The sequence below is a fragment of the Erinaceus europaeus genome, chromosome 5, assembly GCF_950295315.1.
Source record: "Erinaceus europaeus chromosome 5, mEriEur2.1, whole genome shotgun sequence".
Lineage (NCBI taxonomy): Eukaryota > Metazoa > Chordata > Mammalia > Eulipotyphla > Erinaceidae > Erinaceus > Erinaceus europaeus.
The window spans coordinates 72,686,793-72,714,454 of NC_080166.1; the positions used below are offsets into that span (position 1 = coordinate 72,686,793).

The following is a 27,662-nucleotide window of genomic DNA, read 5'->3' on the forward strand; positions in this document are numbered from 1 at the left end:
CCTAGCACTGCAAAAACGGTATCATCTGTTTTCCATCTACACCATGCCTCGGCCTCGCGTGAGCTTAATGTGCAGCTTGGCGATACGAGAATCCGGCATGAAGCCCAGCCAGTCTATCTTGGCCTTACTCTCAATCACACCCTGTCATTTCGCGAACATCTCATAAAAACTGCAGCAAAGGTGGGCGCGAGGAATAACATCATTGCAAGACTGGCCAGCTCCTCATGGGGCGCGAGAGCTTCCACACTACGATCATCATCTCTGGCATTATGCTATTCCACTGCAGAATACTGTGCCCCAGTATGGTTCCGTAGCCCCCATGTCCACTTGGTCGATTCCAAATTATATTCCTCCATGAGGATAATTTCTGGAACCATTCGTTCCACCCCGGTTCCATGGCTGCCAGTTCTTAGCAACATCGCCCCGCCAGATATTCGTTGGGATGCGGCATCATCTAAGTTCATTTCCCACATCTACGCTGGACCGGACCTGCCAATATACGCGGATATCTTCACCCACCCTGTTCAACGCTTGACGTCTTGTCATCCAATCTGGTCTCCTACGCCTACACTGAACTTCTCTGTTCCAGACTCTTGGAAACAGAGTTAGCAGTCAGCTGAGGTAAAGAACAAACACCTCATCACAGACCCCTGCAGGCGTCAACCCGGCTTTGACCTAGCACGTTCTGATTGGGCCCTTCTCAATCGCTATCGAACAGGCCATGGCCGGTGCGCCGCTATGTTCCATCGCTAAGGAGCCAGAGACGACCCGAACTGCCCCTGCGGCTACAGACAGACTATGACCCACATAGTCAACAACTGCCACCTCTCCAGATTCAAAGGAGGTCTCGAAACTTTACATCAGGCTCAACCTGACACTGTTGACTGGCTACGGAAGAAGGGCAAACGCTAGAAAGAAGAAGTACCAGCACCACAAATTCACTACTGGAGGCCACTTTTTCCATTTATTTTTATTGAATAGGATAGGGAAAATTGAGAGAGGAAGGGGAGATAAAGAGGAAGAGAGAAAGACACCTGCAAACCTACTTCACAGCTTGTGAAGTGTCTCCCCTGCAGGTGGGGAGCTGGAACTCAAACTTGGATACTTATGTGGGTCCTTAAGCTTCATACTATATGTGGTTAACTCGATGCACCACCGCCTGCACTCCCCAAATCAAACTTTTTTATTTTTATTTATTTATTATTAGATAGAGACAGAGAGAAATTGAGAAGAGAGGGGAGATAAAGAAAGAAACAGAGAGACACCTGAAGCTCTGTTTCACCACTCATAAAGCTTTCCCTCTGCAGGTGGGGACCAGGGGCTTGAACCTGGGTCCTTGCACACTGTAATGTGAACGCTTAACCAAGTGTGCCACACCACCTGGTCCCAAAAACCAAACTTTCTAAAGCCAGTAATTCTCCAAATTATCTGCTAAATAAATTTTTAAGAATACTGTCCTATACAATAGAAAAATACCAAAAGTACTGTTTTTTATAATTTTAAAAACTTACTGTTTTTTTTAAACTTACTGTTTTAAAATTATAACTGTATCTCACTTTTTTTTATTAGCAATGACAGCAGTATATACAAAGGTTTCCGGTGAATGTGCTTTCTTCTGAATTATCTGGCTTTACATTTAGCAGCATAAAGCAGACTCCTCTGACACTGTTATTAAAAATGATTAATCCGTGGGGGGGGAGTTTAATGGTAAGGAGTATAAATTCTCATACAGCTATATCTAGGAATGACAAGAAGCAAATCTATCCAATAGCTTAAAGTGCCTCCTTCCAATTATTTGCCCAGATAAAGACTTTCTTCTTTTCTTATTGGAGGCATTAATGGTTTATAGTAAATACAGTTGTTGGTACATGGGTAACAGTTGTAAAATTTCTGCAAGACACTCTTTTACCCCCAGCCTAGGTCCTCCTCTGCCATCCTGCTCCAGGACCTGAAAGCTCCCCAACCCCCAGCACCCTTTGCTTTGGTATATATAGTACACCAGACCTAACCCAAGGCGCACTTCTGTTTCCCCTTCCTATTTTGATTTGTCAACTTCTGTCCATCAGTGAGATCATCCCATATTTGTCCTTTTCTTTCTGGCTTATCTCACTTAACATGATTCCTTCAAACTCTATCCAAGATGAGGTGAAGGTGACTTCATCATTCTTCATAGCTGAGTAGCATTCCATTGTGTACGTATAGCACTTTTTTTTTAAATTGCCACCAGGGTTATCATTGTAGTTAAAAAAAATTCTTATTTTGGATATTTAAGTGAAATAGAAGTTTTAAGTAATTTTTTTAAACAAGACAAATTTTTCTAAAACTCTAAAGGAGGGAAGCAGGAGGAGGTTGGAAGGCACTAGAGACCCAGTGTATGATGTTGTGGGACCATTTCAGTGTCTAACTGTTGGCTTCCCTCCTAGAGTAGACAGTAGAGAGATTTCTAGAAACATTAAAAACAGGCCTACAATATGATCTGTAATTCTCCCATCCAAATACTAACCAGGCCCGACCCTCCTTAGCTTCCGAGATCGGTGTGTTCAGGGTAGTATGGCCGTAGACTATGATCTATAATTCTACTCCTAAGTATCTATCCAAAGTACACGAAAACTCTGATCAAGAGATATATGCACACTTATGTTCATTGCAGTCTTATTTAGAATAGTCAAGATCTGTGAAAAAAAAATTCAAGTGTCCAACAACAAAAGGGATAAAAAAGATGTTATATAATTGCACAATGAAATACTACTTAGCTATAAGAAAGACCGGGATCTTATCTTTTGTTACAACATGAACAGAACTAGAGTGGCTCAATTGTAGCCATATGAGGCAGAAGGGAAAAGCAAAACACTGGATGCTCACACTCACGTGATAATAAAAAAATAAAAAATAAAGAAATAGATCAAAAAAAGACCAAGGACTCTGATGCAGAACTGAGCTAGTAAAAAGGGATAGGAAGGATGGGGCCCTCATGAACTTCAGAGGAAGAAGAGCGACATATACCTTGCTGATTTACATGGCTTAGCAACACACTATTTCAAAATAGGTAAAGTTGTATATCTAAAACCCTAATATTGCAAATCAATACTACCTGAATAAAAAAATAAAACACAAACCTAAACAAATTCACTGTAAATCTTAATGAAAGCTTTCTTCTAGTTGTGACATCTGTAGTACACTTGTCAAAACAAGTGGTAGCTGTGAAAAATAATTTTTAAAAGTAAAGACAGTTAAAGAAAGAACACATTAACTCTGTCACTGGTTCTTTAGCCTTACCAGTTCTCTATAGACACCTTCATGTTTCCCCTCTGATTTGATTGGCTTTTCTTTCTGTAAAACGTCCCGGTTTCGATTACCAACAGCACTAATGTTGAGGTTACTTCTAGCGCCACCTCCACCTCCTCCAAATGTCTTGGTCTTTAGATAAGAGAAAGATAAAAGACATGCAAATAAATACCATTTAAAAATTTAAAAAACAGCTTGAAAGACTATTACAACTAGAAGCACTAGCAAAACTGTAGTTAAAATCTAATATGTGAGAAATTAAAGTGTTCATTAATTATTTTAAAATCATTCTCAGTATGTAATGATCTCACTTTCACACATAAGTTGAAAAACAATATCAGAAGAGAAAACACAAGTAGAACCTGAACTGGAGTTGGTGTATTGCACCAAAGTAAAAGACTCTGGGGTATGTGTGTGGGGGGAGGGAAGGGGGAGAAGAATACAGGTCCAAAAAGGATGACAGAGGACCTAATGGGGGTTGTATTGTTATATGGAAAAGTGGGAAATGTTATGCAAACTATTGTCTAATGTAAAACATTAATTCCTCAATGACGAAAATAAAACTAGCATCTTCTTCCACATTGACAATGTTAGCCTTATTATAACCCCACTGAAAAACTGAAATAATACTATAGAACTTAAATCCATTTTCATCACATTAACCCATTCATTGATGCCTGAACACTTATACTTTATCTTCACATCATATTTTGCATCTTATCATCATTCACAGGAATAAGAAATGCTGAGAAAATGAACAACCTTCCCAGTTGTGTGTTAAGCCTCAGGTAACATCTTAACATTATTTTCTTGACTATTCTAAATAAGAATTTTTTTTAACTACAATGATAACCCTTTGTGTTACAATTTTTTTGTATTTCTTTGTTTTGCTCATCTCTTACTGGTCACATAGTGGCAGATTCATCTTCTTTCATTCAGCCTCTAGGGTTGGAAAGTTATCAGGTTCACTCCTGACCCTTTTCTTCCCTTTAGCACTCATTCCTTTGTTGATCTATGTTGGTTTCATTATTTTAAATTTAATCTGAATGCCTAAAACTCTCAAATGTATTCATTCCAACGTTCATCTTTCAACAACTGTCTTCCGTAGCCCTGTCCTACTGAACATTATCTGGCTGAGAGTCAACCTCAATGCTAATATGTTCAAAACAGAAAACAGGTCTTCTTTCTCTAAAACTTACTCTACACTAGTCTTCTCAATTCTAGACAAGCAACTCTAACCTATCAATGATCCAGTGCTACAGTCTTCCCACTATCGCTCGATCTTCTCTTTATAAATCTGAACTGAAAGGATGAAATATCAGCCAAGTGGTGGAGTTGTGTGTGCATGAGCCCACAGCATCACCAGAAAAAGAGAGGGAGAGAGAAACCCAAATATGTATCATGTATTGTTTTAAACATTCTTACTTTTAATTCTCACAGTACCCAGGTGAAGCATGTAATACTGTTATCCACTTTTTATAAATAAAAATATATAGGATTTAAAAAACTGCTCCCATTTTAGATTGATAGGAAAATAAAAATTCAAGAAGTCTGATATTTAAATTCAAAGGAGAGGGGGCTGGAAGGTGCCACACCTGGTAAAGCAAACACATTACCATGTGTGAGGTGTTCCAGTTCCCGCTCCCCACTTGCAGGAGAGAAGCTTCACAAGTGGTAAAGTAGGTCTGCAGGTGTCTCTCTTTCTCTCTCCATATCTATCTCCTATTAAATCCTATTTGTCCTACCAAATGAAAAATATTAATAATTTTTAGAGAAAAAAACAATAGCCATCAGGATCACTAGATTCACTCTATAGGCTAAAAGCACCAGCAATAATCCTACTGTCAATGAGAAAATAAGAAAGAAAAAAATTAACAAATAACAACAATATACTTCAGATGTATGCACTATATACAATTCAAAATGCATTTATATAAATTTTATTTATATACTTACATATTAAATAGATTTAAGACTGAAAATTGATCGAAGTGTTAATCCTGAATCACTGATTTATCCTCATGATTTAACTTTTATTCTTCAGAAGTTGCTATTTAAGGAAAATTGGTCCTTAAAACGTAGCATTCTGTCTCATTAATAGGAAATGCTTTTCTATGTTATAAAGTCTTGGGCCAAGAAAATGGCCTAACGTCCCAGGTTCAATCCCTGGTACAAGCCAAAACTGAGAAGTACTCTGGTAAAGAATGAAAATGGAGGGGGGAAAAAATCTGTGTTCAGTTCTCACACTAAGAGCAAAGTGATAAGCAAGGAATTAAAAGAATACAGATTGGAAGAGAAGTCAAACTGTCATTATTTGCATATAATATGATAGTATACATAAAACCTAAATATTCCAGCAGGAAGCTCCTCAAAATTATCAGGCAATATAGTAAAGTGTCAAGTTACAGAATTAACATATAAAAGTTGGTGAAATTCCTTTACACAAACACTAAGAAGAAATCCAGAGATCAGTCCATTCACAAAAACAATAAAATACCTAGGAACAAACCTAACCAAAGAAGTGAAAGACTTGAAAACTAAGTCACTATTCAAGGAAATAGAACAAGATACAAAGAAATGGAAAGATCTTGCAGGTTCATGAACTGGAAGAATTAACACCATCAAAATGAATATCCTACCTAAAGTTGTATATAAATTTAATGCAATTTCTATAGTCTACCCAGTTTGTTTGTTTTTTTTTTTAGGAGAATAGAACTAAAGCTACAAATGTTTGTCTGGAACCAGAAAATACCTACAATTGCCAAAACAACCTTGAGAAAAAAGAACAGAACTGGAGGCATCACACTCCCAGATCTCAAACTGATATATAAGGCCACTGTAATCAAAACTGCCTGGTACTGGAACAAAAATAGACACACTGATCAGTGGAATAGAATTGAGAGCTCAGAAACAAGCCCCTGCAACTATGGTTATCTAATTTTATTTTTATTTTACTTTATTTTATTTTATTTATTTATTTACTTAAACCAGAGCACTGCTCAGCTCTGGCTTATGGTGGTACGGGGGATTAACCCTGGCCCTGGGACTTGACAGAGCCTCAGGCATGAGAGTCTGTATGCATAACCATTGTGCTATCTTCTCCCCGCCCATTCATCTAATATTTTACAATGGGGGGGGGGAGGTAAAATATTAAATGAAAAAAGGAGAATCTCTTTAACTAATGGTGTTGGAAAAACTGAGTAGAAATTTGCAGAAGAAGGAAACTGAACTACTACATTTTACCACAAATAAAGTAAACTCCAAATTAATAACATCTACTAATAACTATATCTTAGACACTGCCAGGACCAAATGACTTTGATCAATCTGGTCTAACGTTTTAGGTACCTTAGGTATTTTAGAGAAAATTTGTTTTTAGAACTCCTTAAAACTATTTAAGCACAGTGTTAGAATTCAATCTTACAAATCTGAAACATTAAATATTTAGACTAAAAAAAACATGCTCAGAACTAAAATTTAGGTAGATAAAGAACTTGAAATATTAAATCAATTTTCCAGACATATTAAACGTTGTTAGCAGATATCATTAAATGACATAAATCATGATAATGTCAAGTATAGTACCATAAATCTTAGCCATGGGTTTTTCGCAGAAAAACAAGCTTCCAACTAACTTTGTTATAATAATAATTATCTATTGCCTTTTTAAACTCCAAGACTACAAGGATGCTTGCCCATTCTCTTTAACATCTATATTTCTCCCAGTCCTGGAACCTCTGGGACTTTGCTTGTATTTCTTGATGCCTCTCCTCTCAATCCTCTACTCTTGTTATACTGCCTCTGCTGACCTCAACTAAAATCAGCAGTACCAGCGCCATCATGCCACATTATGCTGTCACTGTCTGTTTGCTCTGGATTATAATCAGAGACATCGAGCCTGAGGTGTCAACCTTCCAACTCCAATAATTTGGTGAGACCTTTCCTAACACATGGGACTACCTAATTCCATTTCATTAACAAAATTCCATCAAGGCCCAGAGAGCAAAGAGGAAAAAAAGAAAGGCCACTAAGAAGTAGTAATAGGTGTCAGTGTGACTTAGAAAAGAAGGTCCACAGAATAAAATGAGAACATTATATATTTGTATTATAGAAAGAATAGTCAGCCTCTATCTGTGACCTTGGGAGAACGACTGCAGTTTCCAATGGAAGGAATGGGGGCATAGAACTCTGATGGTGGGAACAGTATGGAATTATACTCCTGTTATCTTCTGATTTTGTAAATAAGTATTAAATCACAAAATGAAAGAAGAAGAAAGGAAAAAAGACGGGTCATTTGCTAGGAAAGTAATTAAATTAAACTGTCACAGAGATTTGGAAATAGGACTATGAGTACAAACATAAGCTTAGGACTCCATGTTCTAGGACATTTTCTACCAAATTTCTACAAGAATGTCAAAAGTTGGTTGAATTTGCTATCTGATGTGAAAAGAATAATGATTCTGAGTAATAAAAATAGAACATGATAAAAAATAAGAGAAGTTAAAATTTAGTTTCTTACTTCTTTGCTCTTTGCAACTTCTGCAATAGCAGCAGTTCTTTGCTTTTCAAATTCATCATTATCATTTGTAGGTTTCACAGGCATTGTAACTTGCAACGTCTTTCTTCGATCAAGTTCTCTGCTATCCACTTGGACATGAGATGTACACCTCTGGTGATAGTAAATAAAAATTAAGTTAATTCAGTAGTTCTAAAAGGGACTCTAGTTTTTTATAAGAAAGTAATACTTTTGTTTGTTTTTATCACAACAGTTGACAGCCCATTATGATTCTTTCCCATATAACTCAAAATTAAGGTAGAAAACTAATCGAAGTAACTTTTAAGTAAATATAATTAAGTAAAGTAAATTTTAAGAAAAGCTATACTAAAATACGGCCATTTATTATGAGGCACATACTTCAAACATAAAGCAAATTAAGAAATTCAATTTTCATTCTAGAACACCAACTTAAATTTTTTTTATTTCAAAGAGTTTAGACTACTATGCAAAAATAAATTGACTTCATATTATATTAATAGATTGATTCCCACATTATAACACACCATCTATAGGAAGATTCATTGGTAGTTACTTAATCTCATTAAAAAAATTGTGGGCCTGTAAGATAGCGCATCTCAAGGTTGTCTGCTTTTTCACGCATGCTACCCAGTTTAGGGCCAGGCCATTTGTACTGAGGGAAGCTTCAGTGCCGTGGTATCTTTTCTCTGCCTCTCTGGCTTTGCTTTTCTTTTTCTGCCTGAAAAAATAAGCCAGACACTGAAGCCCTGGTGAGAGGAAAAAACAAAAATGTCCCTAAACTTACAAACTAAATGTTAAAAAAAAAAAAAAAAGACTGCCATTTTCTTCAATCAGACTACATGGAGTTTGATTTTCAGTATAACAAAGTTAACTTTAAAATTCTAGAAAATGAAACTTCAATTCATTAATAAAATACTCTCAAACAAATACACAATATCTATAATGGTTTTTGGAAAATAAATATACCCTATTGTCCTTAACACATAGCCCGCACTGCTTCTTTAACTCACATGCAAGGCAAAGAAAGGTATTATGAAAACATACTTTATAAACAACACTATTAAAGCTAGAGCTTTTATTATCTCTCTTAATACTATAAAACAATTTTAAATTCTTGAAAATAATCAGTTGAATGACTGAGGTGATAGCATAATGGCTATGCAAAAGGCTCTCATGCCTGAGATTCCAGTGTCCCAGGATCAATTCCCAACACTACTATAAGCCAGAAGTGAGCAGTGTTATGGTATCTCTCTGTGTGTGCCTATCTCTCTCTGTCTCTGTGTATCTTTCTCTATATGTCTATCTCTCATTAAAATATTTTAAAATGAAAATAATCAATTGCTGGAAGTTCTTTGAGAAACTTACAAAATAAATGTTACCAAAGTTGAATGACCATTTATTATCAAATGAAAGTTTATAAATTAATGAGAGTTTAATGGAAAAGCAATCATTTGAAACATATCTATTATTTTCAAGTATAAATTATTAGAATATTTATTCTCTATTTTCATTGCAGTGGTATTTAATGAATGCACTGATAAAAGTGAGAACATCATCAATATGAATCATATAAAAAAGGCATCCTGTTTCCTTTTATCCTGGTTGTTCCTTGTTCTAAAACAGAGTAAAAATCTATTTAATAAATAATATCAAAATAGCCAAGAAGATTTTAATTTCTTCTGAGTACATTTCACAAAAACATTTGTAAAGAGCTTGTCAGTCAAATGACACTAACTTGTTATATTTTTGATGGATGAGTGTTTCTCATCCCATAATTTAAAAAAAAAAAAAGTTATCTAGTTCTCTGTTTCCTAATTCATCTTTACCCGAGACAGCACTCTTAGAGAAAAATAACAAGGAAGTAAATGCATGGGAGATTACCAATAGCCAAATTGTGGTAGCAACATAAGGCAAAGGACAGACTGCCACAGTGTTTATTCTCACACTAGTCAGGAATAAAACAGGGGAAGGCTGGAAGTGATTGCTATGAGTGTAATTTACTGCTAGGTTCCGTTAGTAAAACAAGATATTGGCTATCTAATAAACTATTTCAAAATTGCATTTTATAGTAAGTAGGGAAAAGAAAAATGAGAAATAGTAGGGGTTGACCGATGATGTACCTGCTTGAGCACAAAAACTGAAAAAATAGGCAATAGAAAATCTTCAGCTTATGTAGAAGGTTCAGGGCTATTGTGGCTAAAAGGAAAAAGGGTATTTCAATCAAGGCAGAATAGAACCTTGGAAAGGACAAACTGGGACAGCAACTCCTAAAGTGTAATGTCACCCCGTCTCTTGTGCTTTTACCTTTACATCTTATATTTGTGTCTACATTTGTTTTTAGACTCTCTCTCAGAAAAGTTGTTCTTCAGGTGTGCTCTTTAATTGCTTCACTCCTTGAATTAGCAACTCTTGAGAAAATAATCTATATCAAAAATTTAATTACAGTATAGTTTGTTTGTTTTTTCTGCCCCCAGGGTTATCGCTGGGCCTCAGTACCTGCACTACAAATCCATTGCTCCTGGAGGCTATTTTTCCCATTTTGTTGCCCTTGTAGTTATTATTGTTGCCATTGCTGTTGGTGGTGGATAGCACAGAGAGAAATCGAAAGAGGAGGGGAAGACAGAGGGGGAAAGACACCTGCAGACCTGCTTCACCACCTGTGAAGTGACCCCCACCCCCACCCTGCAGGTGGGGAGCCGGGGGCTCCAACCAGGATCCTTACTTACACCAGTCCTTGTGCTTCACACAGTGTCTGCTTAACCTGCTGCCCTACCTCCCAGCAGCCTATAACATAGTTTTTTTTAATTTTTTTATTTTATTTATTTATTCCCTTTTGTTGCCCTTGTTGTTTTTATTGTTTTAGTTATTAATGTCGTCGTTGTTGGGTAGGACAGAGAGAAATGGAGAGAGATGGGGAAGACAGAGAGGGGGAGAGAAAGACAGACACCTGCAGACCTGCTTCACCGCCTGTGAAGCGACTCTCCTGCAGGTGGGGAGCCCGGAGCTCAAACTGGGATCCTTAGACCAGTCCTTGTGCTTTGAGCCACATGCGCTCAACCCACTGCGCTACTGCCCGACTCCCAGCATAGTTTTTTTAAAAAGCATAATTATTATAGTCCTATACTTAGTGTATTTCTGTCCAGTCATATGACCTCTGAAGTTCGTCAAAAAATAAGTATTGCTTGAATACAAATGGGAAAAAAAAAGTTTTGTTGATTAAAATTCATCTGCCATCATGAAAGTCATTACCTGTCCGAAAGGTACAAAAGGAGGTGGTCCTCCTTCAGTTCCAATATTGCTTCTATTGTGTTTTGATAAGCTCTGTAAGAAAAACAGGTCATAAAACAAATTACACATAACAACATATTGCATTAATATGAAAAATTCACCTATTTTAGTAGATTCTTAAAACAAGGGAAAATACTTGTATAAATTGTTTTATTCAAATATCACTTTATTGAGAAAATGTTGATTTACAGCATTGCTGATGTCATACATGTACATGTCTACATTTTCCCAAGATAGGTATCATTTCACTTTCAACTAACATCATTTCGTTCCACTCTAAAACTTAAGTTCCCAATTTCTCCTCAACGGTCCTCTCATCCCCCTTGTGAGTCCCTAAAACTGTTGCAGAAGGCTACAATGCATTGCAAATGCACTCTTTATTGTCCTTTGCTTTATTAGATCGTCTAGTATTTGTCCTCTTTCTGGCTTATTTTGTTCAACATGATTCCCTCTAATTCCATCCATGCTGCAGCAAAGGAGAATGTGCTGTTGTTTCTTATAGCTGTATAATATTCATACATATATATATATATATATATATATATATATATATATATATACACATACAGATGCAAATCTATAGATATGTATTACCACTTCTTTCAGCATTCGCCTGTTGTTCGCCACTTGGGTTCCCAAATGTTGGCTGTTTATTACAAATAGCACTGCCATGCAGATGGGTGTACACAGATCTTTTCAGAACAAAAATTTTGTCTTCTTTGAACAAAGGCATAGAAGAGTTGCTGAGTCATAGATCACATGGTGGGTTCATTGTATATGCTGTCAGGATTACCCAAATTATTTTCCACAAAGGCTGTATGTACTAATTTGCAGTCTCACCAACAATGTAGAAGGCTTCCCTTCTCCCTACATCCTTGCCAGTACTTACTGTTTCTGTCCTTTTTGATGTAGGCAATTCTCACAGCGGAGATGGTATCACATTGTAGTCTTGATGTTGAGCATTTATTCATATACCTTTTGGTTGTCTGCATATGTTCTTTGATGAAAGGTCTATTCAGTTATTTGCTGCATTTTCTAACTGGGTTATTTGCTTCTGAATTTTGTTGTTTTTTTTTTGTTTTGTTTTGTTTTTTTTACATATCTCGGTTATCTGCCCTTTGTCTGGCATATGAAACATAAATTACCTTCTTCCATTCTATAGAGTGTCTGTTTGGTGATGGTTCCTTTTGCTGTGCAAAAGATTTTCAATTTGATATAGTCCCAATGACGTAATTTTTGGTTTGCTTGTTTTCTTTGCTCTTGGGCTCAAGTCTCTCAAAGGCATTCCCAAAGCAGATATCATGTAGTATTTCACTGATGTTTTCTTCTATGCATTAACATCTGAAGTCTTTAATTTGTTGAGCTTTTACTTAAGTGTACGGTGACATGTGGTGGTGGTTTCATTATTCTGCATATGACCATACAATTTACCCAACATTTCTCAACTTAATGTTCTGGGCCTCTGTCATAGATTAATTGTGTATAAAAATATAAGGGCTTAGTTCTAGGCTCTCAGTTCTATCCATTGATCTGAGTATCTATTTTTGTTCTAGTACCAATATTTTATTTTACTTTGCCACCAGGATTATCACTGTAGTTCACAACCTGTAGGGAGAAGCTAATGATCCGGGCAGCATTTATTTTCCCATTTTGTTTCTTTTCTGATAGAGACAGAAACAGAGAAGGAGGAGGGGGGTGGGGGAGAACAAACTAGATCAAACTGCAACATTGCTCTACTGCTTGTGGAGCTTCCCCACTGGAGGTAGGGACTGGGGGCTTGAACTTGGCTCCTTGCACATGACTAATGTGTGCTGTACCAGATGTGCCACTCTCGGATCCTATACCACATAGATTACTACAGCCCAGTAATGTAGTTAAAGTCAAGTCAGGGAGTGCAAACCCTCCATTCTTATTCTTTTTTTTTTTTTTAAGGATGTCTCTGGTAATTCTTGCTGTTTTGTGATTCTAGATAAACTTCTGTATGATTTGTCCTATTTCTTTAAAGAAGCTCATAGGAACACTGATTGGAATTACATCGAGTCTGGATACTGCTTTTGCTAAGATAGTCATTTTAATTATGTTAACTGTCTCAGTTCAGGAATATGGGTATCTTTCGATTTCTGTGTCATCTTTAACTTCTATTTGTAATGGTTCAGAAGTTTCAATGCACAAATCATTTGTCTCCTGTTTTAAATAGTCCAAGATATATAATTCTTTCTGATGCTATTACAAGCATGGCTGCTTCCTGATTTCTTCCTTTTCTAGTTTATTAGTTACATAGATTAATGCCTCTAGTTTTTGTTTTTTTTAACATTATTGGGAAGCTAATAGATTACATACAGCACAACTGCTGACACATGGGTACAATTTCTCATGTCCTTGTGATATAAGTGTAATATTTAAGAGGTAAGAGTGTGCAAACACACTCCCAACTTAGGTACTTTTCTACCATCATGGATCAGTTCCTCAAATTCCCCTAGCCCCTTCCTTTCCTCTACTTCCTCAATATCCTTGGCTTTGGTGCAATGCACCAAACACAGAATATATTTTACATTGTGTTTTACCATTCCGTCTTTGCTTCTTAAGTTCCAGTTTTGAGATCATCCAATATTTATCATTCTCTTTCTGATTTTTCTCACTCTGGGGATGAAGGTCAAGGAAAGATTTGGGGTGTGTGTGTGTGTGTGTGTGTGTGTACTTACAAGTGTGTTGGGATCCTGGTACATGATGATAGAGGGAGGGAATGTTTTTTTTTTTCCCCCCTCCAGGGTTATTGCTGGGCTCGGTGCCTGCACCATGAATCCACCGCTCCTGGAGGCCATTTTTTCCCCCTTTTTGTTGCCCTTGTTGTTGTAGCCTCGTTGTGGTTATTATTATTGCCATTGTTGATGTTGTTCGTTGTTGGATAGGACAGAGAGAAATGGAGAGAGAAGGGGAAGACAGAGAGGGGGAGAGAAAGATAGACACCTGCAGACCTGCTTCACCGCCTGTAAAGTGACTCCCCTGCAGGTGGGGAGCCCGGGGCTCAAACCAGGATCCTTACACCTGTCCCTGCGCTTTGTGCCACATGCGCTTAACTCACTGCGCCACCGCCCGACCCCTGGGAATGTTTTATAGACATGTATCATAGTGAGAAAGAAACTGTATACCCCATGTGTCACAAACTGCACTGTAAGTCATCAATCCCTCAATACAATGATTAAAAAAAAAACCCTACTTACAGTAAATTCAAAGTAAACTGTAAAAAAATTATTATTATTATTTACTTATTGGATAGACACAGTCAGAGGAAGACAGAGAGACACCTAAGCCCTACTTCACCACTCATGAAGTCTTCCCCCTGCAGGTGAGGAATGGGGATTTGAACTCAGGTCCCTGTGCACTGTAACATATGCACAACCAGGTGTGTCACCACCTGACCCCCAAAGAAAACTTTGTTAACAAAAATATCACTTTGAAATAGTAAAACTACAGTCTAACAAGCAATATTAACTGAAAATTATCTTCAAAATGACTTTAATAGACATAAAATCTATAAACAAACAATGGAGTTCCCAAAATCCCTAAAATTACCTAAGTTACAGAGGGTGATATGGTTATCTTTTATCATTCAGAGTAATATTTTATGCTAATGAGTCCAGATTGATGGGTTCCTTGACAGTTCCAGATGACAGCTGATTGCTAAAGGAACCAGTCATGTGCTAGAATAAATTGATTATCAATAGCCAATGTTTTAAGCAATAATGAGCCTCCACAAAAACTTTTTTATTTGTTGAATTTCTTTTTAAAAACTATTATATATATAGTGAGAGAGAGAGAGAGAGAGAAATTGGGAGAGAGGGAGAGAGACAGAAAGACACCCACAGACCTGCTTCACCTCTTGTGAAGCTTCCTCCCTGGAAGAGGGGACTGGGGGCTTGAACCCAGATGTAATATGCGCACTCACTTGGTGACCCACCACCCAGACCCTCCATAAAGACTTTAAACATTGGAATTCAGAGATCCACATACTGGAAAGCTAGTGCATACTAGGAAAGAAGCTTCTGTGCTCAAAATTCATCCAGATCTTGTCCTATATACCTCTTCATTTAGCTACTCATTTATATCTTTTATCTATGGCCCTTTCAATTATTTAAACAGTAATACATAATTTTAATTTATACTTTGATTTTATTTGTTTGGGTAGTTTAGGGGGAATTAGACACTATAATTTCCTTTTAAAAGCTCACACAAACTGGGGAGAGTACAGGTCCAAAAAGGATGACAGAGGACCTAGTGGGGGTTGTATTGTTACGTGGAAAACTGGGAAATGTTAAGCGTGTACATACTATTGTATTTACTGCTGAACATAAAACATTCATCCCCAAATAAAGAAATGAAAAAAAAAACTCACACAAACTGCCAATAATACTACTGTTTCTCAATACATACAATATAATTTAAAACATTAGAGAATTTCTATTTCCCATTCTCATGAATATGACAGTTGGACTTAATTTATGAGAAAGAAAAATAAAACCAAGTACTGACTTTCTGTTTGGAGGCATAATGCAGACAGAAAGCACAGAGTTTAGCTGAGAAAAATCAATCTAATAGTCTAGGAAGAATGAAGCATGTAGAGTCAGTGAGCAGATTTTCAGAAAAGAGTTACAGATAAAAGCTCCTGAAAGCTACATGGAAATATCCTTAAGTCACTGCTGAGAATAAGACTAAGAAAAAGAAAAAAAAAACTGCAAGATACATGCTTTCATTTACAGTAGCATGCACAGGAATAAAATACTCAGGAATAAACTTAATCAAAGAGGCAGAAGATGTGCATATCAAAAACTATAAGATTGCAAATGTAAATTTAATCATGATGAAATTCCACTCTACTCCTAACAGACTGGTTATTATAAAAAATAATAATAAAGGGACTGGAAAGGTAGCTCACTGGATATGGTACATGTTTTTGAGTCTTAGCTTCACATATCAATAAAAGTTGTCTTTCCCTCTCTGTCTCTATATAAATGAAAGGTGACCAATAAGCAATGAAATCCTGCTTAAGCAAGGACCTAACACACTTCCTGAAATAAACTCACCAGGGTTTGGTAGGAATGTAAAGAAATTTGATCCCTCTTATTGTACTGCTGGTAATGTAGAGTGGTATAATGGAAAACATTACTAGTTATTTAAAAATTAGACATAGAGATACCATATGGTTCAGAGATGCCATATCTAATCACACTAAAAGTTATTTACAGTTCTTAAAGTTTATCTTCTAATATATTTGGACATAATACATCCTTATAAAGTTGATATGATGATCAGATGATAGAACTAGCCAATATTTACAGACAATGTTGAACAAGTATTTATAACATTAAATTCAGGAGTGATCTGTGCCAGAGTAACTAACTAAATCAGACAGTGAGTGTAAAGATCTAAGGATAATCTGAGGAGGCAGGTGGTAGTGTATCTGGCAGAGAGCACACACTACAACACACAAGGACTCAGGTTCAAGCCCCAGGTCCCTATCTGTAGGGGCTAAGCTTCACCAGTGGCGAAGCAGTGCTGCAAATATCTCTTTCTCTGTCTCTATCTCCCTCTCTCAATTTCTCTTTCTCTATCAATATAGATATTGACAGTATATGCATACATACACACTTTTTTAAAATGATTTTATGAGAGTAGAGAAGAGAGAGATACAGCAGACCACCACAATGAACTGGAGTTCAGCTCTCTGTCCTTGATGCACAAGAAGGTGTGCACTCAGCCAGTAAACTGCCCACCCAACCCCAATCATTGCCTTTTTTTTTTTTGTCTCCAGGGTTATATCCACTGCTCCTGGAAGCCATTATTTTTCCATTGTTGTTGTTGCTACTGTTGCTGTTGATGCTGGATAGGACAGAGAGAAATCAAGAGAGGGGAGGAAGACAGAGAGCCACCTGCAGACCTGCTTCACAGCTTGTGAAGCAATCCCCCTGCAGGTGAGGAGCCAAGGGTTCATACTGGGATCCTTGTGGAGGGGGGAGGCATGCTTCACACTGTGTGCGCTTAATCCAGTGTGCTACTACCCCCCCACACACATATATACACTTTTTAAAAAAATTAAACACTAATAAGATTTGGGGAGTTGTGCGATGGTACACACCTGGTTGAGGGCACAAATTACAATGTACAAAGAACTGAGTTCAAGCCCCCAGGCTTCACCTTCTGGGAGTGGAGGAGGAGTTCCATGAGAGGTAGAGCAGGGCTGCAAGTGTCTCTCTACCTCTCTATTTCCTCCTCTCAATTTCTGTCTCTATCCAATAAATTAGTAAAATACTTAAAAATAAAGATAATCTATAAAATAGATCTAAGACTGTACCAGGTATAAGGCTCAACAAATAAATCAGTGTTGAATAATTAAAAAAAGATGACATAAACACAAATTCTGATCTTCAGAAACTTATAATCTACTAAAGAAGATTTTTTTTAAAATTACAACTTTAGTGCTACGTATTAAAAAAAAAATTATCAGAAAAACAAAAGGTTCTAAGAATTCCATAAAGGAGCAAGTACTTCACTTTGTGAAGAAGGAAGTGTGTAATCTGAGTCCAAAAATATGGGCTCAATGTGATCATATAGGAGTTAGAAGAGAAAAGAAAAAATAGGCAACTTTAATCAGAGCAAAACATTTTCCCCAAAAATTTTAACTGAGGAAAGACTACATAGTTTCACTTGTTTAAACAAAACATATGTAAAATTATTTAGAAAGCTAAAAAGGTAAATTGTAACTAGGGGTATAGATTTATAAGTGGCTCTAAATCCCAAATTAAGGAATCTGAAATAAAGCGAGTATTGAGTTATGCTGAAGAAAGATAATCTTATAAGAATATATAAAATAAATTAGAAGATGGAGAAAGATTATGTGAACAAGCCAGCTAAAAGACTACCGTAACAATCTAGACAAGTAATGCTAATGACTTAAACTAGACTGACAGTTATGAAATCAAGGGACTGATATGAGACCACAGTGAATCAACAGTTTGGACATAACAGCGTAACAATAACTAGATAACCAATATTACTAGGAGGAAGAAAAAAATAAGATAAGCAGGGACCATGTCAACTAATCTGATAAAAAGACAAATGTACAAGAATATTTTATTATAATAAAACTTAACTAGATTCCAATTATATTTATTGTACATATGAAGATAAGACAACTATACATACACAGAAATATCTATACAGAGACACATTACACAGTTTAACTGGCATCTTGAAAGTTTTGAAAATTTGTAACACATGACTCTTAAAAATATGTCATAAGATCCAATAAATACTGAAAAATGACATCTTCTTTACTGGAGAAATATGTTAAACAACATTAGTTTCTCTAAAGATCATTGCGTTCCATTTCGCTGAACTGTCACAAAGGGCTAATTTTACTATTCATTATGAAAAGATCTTAAAGTGGAGAATGCAATAAAAAGAGTATAAGTGTTTTAAAATTCAAGCTATTCTTAAGTTTACACTTACTCTCTGTAACTCCCATTTCTCAATAAGGTGTTCCACTTCACCACCAAGAACTGTGGTGTTAGAGTCATTCAAGAGCAGGAATCCATTTTTTATATCCACAATGCCTGAGAGCTTAATTTTAGTTCCAGGAGGTGTATTCAAGCTAAAGAAGGGGGGAAAGAAAGAGTTAAAAAAAAAAAAGACATTGAAACTCCTCCTTTAAGCTGGAAATCAATATAATAATCATCTAGTCAAGTTCTCAAAATTCACTATGAAAGATAGCCTTGAGGAGGCTGGTTATAAAGTGTGAAGAGATGACCAGGGAGGAAGTCAGAAAATCAGGACTTACTGTAAGACTATTATTTTGTTTAGGTGTAAAACTAGTATTATGTTTATATTTTAATGACAATGAAAGGCACTTCAGTTTCCATGTGAAAAAAAAATCACATAAAATAATGGTTTTTTTTTTGTTAATCACTTAAAGATCAAATGAAAGTTATTTATTATAAAAACATGCTAGTTGTAAAGGTACTTTTCTATAAAAGGACAATAGTAATTTAGGGAAAACTACACCTAACTCTTTCTTTAAAAAATAAATAAATAAATAAATAAATAAATAAAGGCAGAGGTGAGATTCTTAATCTTTTGTTAAAGGGAACAACATAAAAAAATCTGTTTCGTGACACAGGTTTAATCTAAAGTAAAAGCACATCTACCAAGCCCCATTTAATCTCTTCATACATAAGAGACAAAACACTCCAAGTAGGAGTCAAGAGTGTTCTATAAAACAGAGGGTTCTTTAGAAAACTATGCTAATATGGTTTCAATATTCACATTTTAGAAACAATGAAATTGATAATGTGCTGACATATGCAATGTAAAATCATAGAAAATGTTGGTGTGTCTGATCTATTTTGAAGATACCAGCTATTAACAAGAAGAAATGGAGTATTTTTTGTTTGTTTTTAGCATTTTATTGGGGGGTATACAGCTTAGTTATCATGAGCACATTTCCCTACCTCCAATAACAGTTGTCTGCAAACTACTCTAGGACGCTAACCCCTCCTTCACCACTCCATCCCACCAAGCCCCTCTCTTCCATTCCTTTCCCAGAGTCCCTTGCTTTGGTGCAGTACATCAACCTTAGTCCAAGTTCCATCCTGTGTTCATATTTTCTGACTCTTGTCTTCCAAGATCTACATACATGCAAGGTCATCCAGTATTCCTCCGTCTCTTCCTGACTCATCCCAACCACTATAACTTTAGGTTCAAACCAACGTGAGGCAAAGACTGGCATTTTAGAATTTCTGGTTGAATATCTAGGTCTTTAATGGTTTCCTTTGATTCACCCACACTGGTCTTACCACACTGTCCATTCTGCCCTCCTTTTTCCTATGTATTTGCTTCTACTGTTGCTGTTGCTGGTGTTCCTGGTTTTATTCTACAACAAATCATTTCATTTAGAGTTGGAGTTCCTTTGAATCTTTTCATGTAGGACTCTTGACAATAATTCTTACAAGGCAGGATTGGTGGTAATGAATTCCTTCAATTTCTGTGTGTCTGTTTGGGATGATTTTTATTTCTCCTTCCTACTTGGATAATTTAACAAGGTAGAATATTTTTGGCTGGCAACTCTTATTTGTGATTACTATGAATATGTCATTCCACTCCCTTCTGACCTTATAGAGCTTATGTTTGATGTTTATGTAGAGAAATTTGATAAAAGCCTGATAGTTCTACTTCTGTGTATATCAGATCCCCCCCTTCCCCTAAGCACCTACAATATTTTTTACTGCCCTTGCTTCTTCATACTTTTACATGATGTGTCATGGTGTGGCCATTTGGGATTCAAGAATTTGAGTGTTCGTTTAACTTCTTAGATGTCTATATTTGGAATGCTGCCTAGGTATAGAAAATTCCTGCTATGATTTCTTTGAATATGTGTTCTGCTCCTCTCTCCTATTCTTCATCCTGAAGCATTCCAATAACTCTCATGTTAGTTTTTCTGATAAAGTCTGCTATTACACAGATTTTGTTTCATTTTCATGGTTTTCTTCTTCAATCACTCTGCACAAATAGTGTGGTGATTTTATTTTCTAGACCTGATGTTATTTCCTTTGATATATTCTACTTACTATGCCTCTAATATAAGCCTTAACTCCATCCAATGGTCCCTCACATCCTGTAGCTGTTTGAGGTTTTTGTTGTGTGTTTTGTAGCTCTTCTATGAAATGATCTCTGAGATCATGAATTTGTGTCCGTACGTTATAGAGTCATGAATTACCTTCATAATAAGCTTTCTAAATTCAAACACACATTTTTCCCATAGTTGAATTTGTTTTTCCGTGTTTTAGTTAAGCCTGGTTTCTGCTGTTCAGCCAGCAGTCAGTACTGTGGCAATGTTGTTTGTATGTTGTGGAGAGGGAGGGGGAGGGCTGAGTCTTCTGTATTATACTAGGTAGGTTTAGACATAATAGGTTCTTGTTGCCTTGTTTCAGACTATACTCTCAGAATATACTTGTTTTTATTTTTTAATATACTGATTTATTTATCCACGAAGAGAAAAAAAAGAGAGAATAGCATCACTCTGGCACATGTGCCACTAGGGATCAAACTCAGGAGTTCATGCCTGTGGCTCTAAGGTTTTATTCACTGTACCAAGAACCAGGTCACAGAACATGCCAATTTTTGAAGCCTCAATGACCTCATGTAGTATAAGACATTACCTGGTTAAAATAAATGTTCTGAGGACAAGTTTCACTAATAAACTCAAGTCAATGACAGAACAAATAGTCATCAAGAGTCCTGGCTCACCTAAATAACCATTAAGTATAAAGTTCTGAAGTGATAAATGTAGTATAACTAGAAAAATCTCCAACAGACTTTAAGAGCATCTGCAATTGAATAAAAGTACACCAAGAACTGATGTTTTTCTTGGGACTCAGCAGATTTCTTCATAGCAGTCACTGGTTAGGGACGCTAAAAGAAGAAGAAGGGATAACTAACAATGTAAATACCCAGGATATCAGGCTGTCATATTCCTTACTTCAAAAACAAACAAACAAACACTATTTAGTGTTACAGAAGACCTATATGTTTTCTTCTAAACCATTTTGGGCAATACTTTGTTATGAACTGGTTAAAAAATAAAGTAAAAATGTAAAAACATTAAATTAGCAAAATAAAAAATAAACAAATGGAAAGTAAATAACAGAACATTTAATGTAAAATCATTGTATTTCCCCCCAAATCTCTATAGGCTGAAAGGAAAAGGCTAGCACTGTTTGAAGACAGACCTAATATTTCACTTAGGGTAACTGGAAAAAAAATTCTACTCACCAGATTAAACTGTAGTTCTAGTTCTACAAAAATAAATAAATAGGATTTAAAATTCTAATTATTTTTACTTTGTCAACTTTAGGACTATCACTTTTATTCCAATATCTTATTTTGAATTAATTCCTATTTTGATACCCATGATGATGTTACTCTTTCACTGCAATTTAAAACAATACAAAAGGAGGGTGGAGTCAAGATGATGGCTTGAGGACAACACCTGGCCCATTCTCCACAAAACAAACAAACAAACAAACCTAGGAATTCCAAGTGAGAGTAGAATTTCCAGATCTGTAGTAAAGAAACTACAGAGGAAATGACAGGGAGAAACCACAATGGAATATTCTAACTCATCTATAAATTAGCAAAAGGGCACTGAAGAGGACAAAGAAGTACAGAGAAGTGCCACCAAGTTGCAGATGCTACTATGATATAAACCTGACTTTCCTGGGCAGACTACTTCAACAATGTGTCCTAGAACCCCAACTGCTCACTACACCACTAAGGAAAGACAGAAACAGGCTGGGGATATGGACACCCATGTCCAGTAGAGAAGGAATTACAGGAGTCAGACCTTCCACCTTCTGCTCCCCATAAAGATCTTTGGTCCACAGTCCCAGAGAGATAAAAGAATAGGGAATCTTCCAATGAAGGGGAAAGGATATGGAACTTTGGTGGTAGGAATTGTAAAGAATTTGTACCCCCGTTATCCCACAATCTCAATAATGATTGATTATTAAATCACAACAACAACAAAAAGATTGTAGTGGGAACTATACGGAATTAAACTCATTATCTCACAATCTTGTCAGTTATTAATAATACATACACACGAATACACACACGGTGAGATGAGAAGGATGTAAGATAGTAAAATCAACCCAGAGAAATGCAGTAGTCATTGCAGACAACTTAGCCAATATTAGTCCTTATAAACTCTTAAGTTCATCTATCTCCCTTTTAAAATAACAATTAGCCAAAGTTATTTTGAAAATAGTCTCCTAAGTTCACATGTAAGAAGAATAATTCTGTAGGTAGCCAGGTGGTGGTGGATCTGGTTGAACACAAACAATACCATGTATAAGGATCCAGGTTCAAAACCCCTTCCCCACCTTCAAGGGGGACACTTCACAAGTGGTGAAGCAGGTCTGCAGGTGTCATTTTTTTCTCTCCTCTCTATCTTCCCCACCCCTCTCAGTTTCTCTCTGACCTATCAGATAAAGCAGTTAAAAAAAAAAATAGTTCTGTAAATTTTTGTTCTCATACCATTGGAGGGCACACTACTTCAGTGATGAGCCACTAAAGAAATGACAATATTTTTTCTATCTGAAAATAGCAAAAATGTCAAAATATAGCATAATGGAAATGGTCAGTAAAAATGTAAAACAACTTCAAACCAAAAATCAAAATAGCTGTCAGTAAACCACATATATGAATAACCGTAAATGTGAATGGTTTGAATTTATCAACAAAATGATAGAGGGACTGAATGAATTACAAAGCAATGTCCATCTAATTATATCAATAAAAAAAAAAAAGCAGGGGGCTGAGCAGTAGCACAGTGGTTAAGTGCACATGGCACGAAGCACAAGGACCGGCTCAAAGATCCTGGTTTGAGTCCCTGGCTCTCCACCTACAGGGGGGTGCTTTGCAAGTGGTGGAGCAGGTCTGCAGGTGTCTTCCTCTCCCCCTCTCTGTCTTCCTCTCTTCTCTTGACTTCTCTCTGTCCTAACCAACAATAACACCAGCAATAATAACGAAAATAAAAATAACAACAAAGGCAACGAAAAACAGGAAAAATGGCCTCCAGGAGCAGTGGATTCATAAATGCAGGCACAGAGCCCCAGTGATAACCCTGGAGGAAAAAAAAAAAAGAAAGAAAAAGGAATAAAACAAGACATGATAAAGAAAAATTAAGGGTAATATAAAAATAATATTAATTTCTCTATGTAAATAAATTAGAATTGACAAGTCTTGTCCATAAGTTAGAAGAAAATATATACCATAAAGCAAAAGTGCACAGTAGTTTGCAGTGAGTCAATAAATGCAAGCTGAAAGACCTAAAAAGATACCATAAGATACCTAATCAAATAGTTTCTACTTAGACCTAGATACCCTCCTCACCTACCTCCTATTACATGTCCCTCAATCACTCCAAAGCTAAGACAAAGTAAGAACTACAAAAGCTGAATAAGGGCAAGAACCCGGCATACTTTAATGATGGCTCTTTAGTCACTACCAGGCCACCTGGGGCTCTAGTCAGGGAGTCCTGGGATTCCCACACAGACATGATGGGCCTAGACCTCTAACAGATCCCTCTCACCACTGCCACTGGTCATGTCCATCAGGAACAACACAATGGACCCTTTGTGGCCCCCCCACATAGGACCTTGCCCTCAATGTGGATCAACAATGGCAAGGAATGTTCCTTTCTCTGAAGGGAGGTTGGACAACATACTCTACCTACTACTCGAGGAAGATGGGTACTGAAATTGGAGCAGCCTGGAATGTTCCTAGCTGTGACCACAGAATGTGAGCTCAGACCTACAGGGATGCAGAGGTTACATAGGCTCCTGTGTTGAATATGGGCCCCAGATCAAATCAATGGAATTTACAGTTAATATCTATATACTTGCCCCATATTTGGGAGTTACTCTCTCCATGATTTAGCTTTCTAGTCCTTTTTCCAACTATGATACCATCTCCCCAGACAATAACTTAGGTCACCTATATATTAGATGTCAGGCTCAGGCAAAAACTAATAAAGTCATGGACCCCTTGGAATACACCTAAAATATACTAGCTTTTCCCAAAATGGAGAACCCAAACCCAGAGGGATAAAGAATAGGAAAGCTTTCAAGGGAGGGGATGGGATACAGAACTCTGGTGGTAGGAACTGTGTGGAATTGTACCCCTCTTATCCTATGGTCTTTTCAATATTTCCATTTTATAAATTAAAATTTAAAAAAAACAAGAGAGGTGAAATTACAACTGATGATACAGAGAAATTAAGAGTAATACAAAAATAATATAAATTTCTCTATGCAAATAAACTGGAAGTGACAAGTCATGTTGAGGATGTAGAGAAAACGAAAATCTGTTTCACAGTTGGTGAAAATGCAAACTGGCACTACTCCTATGGAAAATAGTATATAAAAATGGAAATTTTCTTATGATTCAGTAGTATTACTCCTAGGCATATACTGTAAAGGTCATTAAAGTGCTAATTCAAAGGGAAATAGCCCACCCCATGCTCATAGTTGTATTATTCACAATAGCCAAGGAATGGAAGCAGTCTGAATGCCCAAAGACACAGAAATGGATAAAGAAGTTATGGGACATATTCCTTGGATAGATACTACTCTGCAATTTAAAAAGATGATATTGTGGGACTGGGAGGTGGTGTATCCGGTTAAGTTCACGTATCACCAAGTGCAAGGGCCCTGGGCCGAGCCCCCATTCCCCACCTGCAGGGAGGACACTTCATGAGCAGTGAAGCAGGTCTGCAGGCATCTATCTTCTTTCCCCCATTTTCACCCCCCACCCAATTTCTGTGTCCTATATAATAAAAACAAACAAACAAACAAAAATGGCCACTAGGAGCAGTGGATCTGTAGTGTTGATCCCCAATGATAACCGTGGTAGCAATAAAAATAAAGGGAAAAAAAAAAAGAAAAAGAAGAGAAAAGAAAGAAGATGATATTGTATCCTTCAGGACAAAATGGACAGAACTAAAGGTAGCCAACAGGGGGGTATGGAGTAAAATTATACTCTTGAAATCTTATACTTTTGTAAACCAGTAAATCACTCATAAAAGCATTAATTTTGGGGTCCAGCGGTAGTGCAGTGAGTTAAGTGCACATGGCATCAAGCGCAAGCACTGGGGTTAAGGATCCCAGTTCGAGCCCCTCACAGGCGGTAAAGCAGGTCTGCAAGTGTCTTTCTCTCCCCCTCTCTGTCTTCCCCTCCTCTCTCCATTTCCCTCTGTCCTATCCAACAATGATGACATCAATAACTACAATAATAATAAAACAACAAGGGCAACAAAAAATAAACTTAAAAAATGTTTAAAGTATTAAGTTAGTACTGAGGATTAAGTATTAAGTATTAAAGTATTAAGTTAGTGAGGAGTGACCATCTAACTACAGTCTTTATACTAATTTTCACAAAGAAGTAGAAATATAAACTCAACATTCTTCTGAAAAGTTTTAACAGGAATATAAGTGGCTGATTTCTTCTTTTCCAAAGTTCTTAAAAAGAAATTCACTTTAAATAGCATCGTAAAACACTACAGCAAATATACACAATAAAGTGCCAATCACCTTATTTTTGACATATAGTTAAATTCCACTGCTGTGCAACTTATATGACCATCAGTCATCTGCAAGCGTAGCATTCTTGGTGCAGCCTGAGATTCTTCATTATCTTTTGGTGCAGCAACATTACGAATTTTTTGTATTTGCAAAACACAAGGACCTTCAAGCTGTGAAAACACAAAGGGATAAATATCACTTTCCAGACTAGATTTTGTTTTTTATTTATAGTGCTTCAAGTGAATTTTTAATCATTTATAATTATTTCTATTAGAAAAGATAAAAAAAATTGAAGCTAGAGCTGGCAAGATAGCTCCCCTGGATAGTGCACCTGCTTTGTTTCAAGCACCATCCCTCTCCCAGTCCCCGACAGCATTGGAGGATATATTGGTTCTGTGGTATCTTGTACTCTCTATCTATCTGAAGAGGAGGAGGGAGAAGAACAAGAAGAAGGAGGAAGTGGAGAAGGAAAGGAGAAAATAAAATTAAATTAAATTAAATTAAATTAAAATAAAATAGAGGTGGTTTGGAGTGGTAAAGTTCAAACGACAAGGGGAAAAATGAAACATTATATATTATATTATATTCATCAGGGTTTTTGTTAAAGATAAAAAGTAAAAGCGTTTTAAAAATACTTTTAAACTTACATTCAGAAAGTAATATTGAAAAAAAAAACTCTAGGGGGGAAAAAGTTATATTTCAGGATTAAAGGTGTATCAGTAGTTTTTGCTCTTATAGTCTTAAATATTTTAAATAGTTTATATGCATCCCCTTTCTCCCATGTAAATTAAAAAACAATCAGAAGCTTAAAAATTTGTTAAATCCTTAAGGTACATAAACTTCATCGTAGCAGTTGAAAGAAATACTATTTGTTTAAAAATGCCAAGTTTAAAAATCTATCAATATAAATAAAATGTACAATATCCTATAAAATTTTAACATAAACCTCCTCAAAAATGTTTTATATTTACTATTTAAAAAAAATTTTAATGAATACTGTATTATAAGCTTTGGCTGGTAATGAGAAAAAATGTTCTCTCTGTCCATATTTCTAAGACAAAGGTAAAACTTTTGATCTAATTCAGTAGTAAGAAAAAAGTTTGGGGAGTCGGGCTGTAGCGCAGCGGGTTAAGCGCAGGTGGCGCAAAGCACAAGGACCGGCATAAGGATCCCGGTTCGAACCCCGGCTCCCCACCTGCAGGGGAGTCGCTTCACAGGCGGTGAAGCAGGTCTGCAGGTGTCTATCTTTCTCTCCTCCTCTCTGCCTTCCCCTCCTCTCTCCATTTCTCTCTGTCCTATCCAACAACGACAACAACAATAATAACTACAACAATAAAACAACAAGGGCAACAAAAGGGAATAAATAAAGAAAATAAATATTAAAAAAAAAAATTAAAAAAGAAAAAAGTTTGTGTGAT

General features: G+C 36.4%; 1 protein-coding gene across 4 annotated transcripts in view; it reads right to left on the reverse strand.

The window, feature by feature from the left end:
- Window positions 1–27,662, reverse strand: part of TDRD3 (tudor domain containing 3) — a 133,419-nt gene that overhangs the window by 48,054 nt on the left and 57,703 nt on the right. For all 4 annotated transcript variants that reach the window (XM_060191421.1, XM_060191422.1, XM_060191424.1 and 1 more), the window contains 5 exons: window positions 26,254–26,414; window positions 18,617–18,758; window positions 11,072–11,143; window positions 7,805–7,954; window positions 3,277–3,417 (listed from right to left, as the gene is read on the reverse strand). In XM_060191421.1, the coding sequence (XP_060047404.1) occupies window positions 3,277–3,417; window positions 7,805–7,954; window positions 11,072–11,143; window positions 18,617–18,758; window positions 26,254–26,414 (666 nt within the window). The remainder of the gene's footprint in view (window positions 1–3,276; window positions 3,418–7,804; window positions 7,955–11,071; window positions 11,144–18,616; window positions 18,759–26,253; window positions 26,415–27,662) is intronic.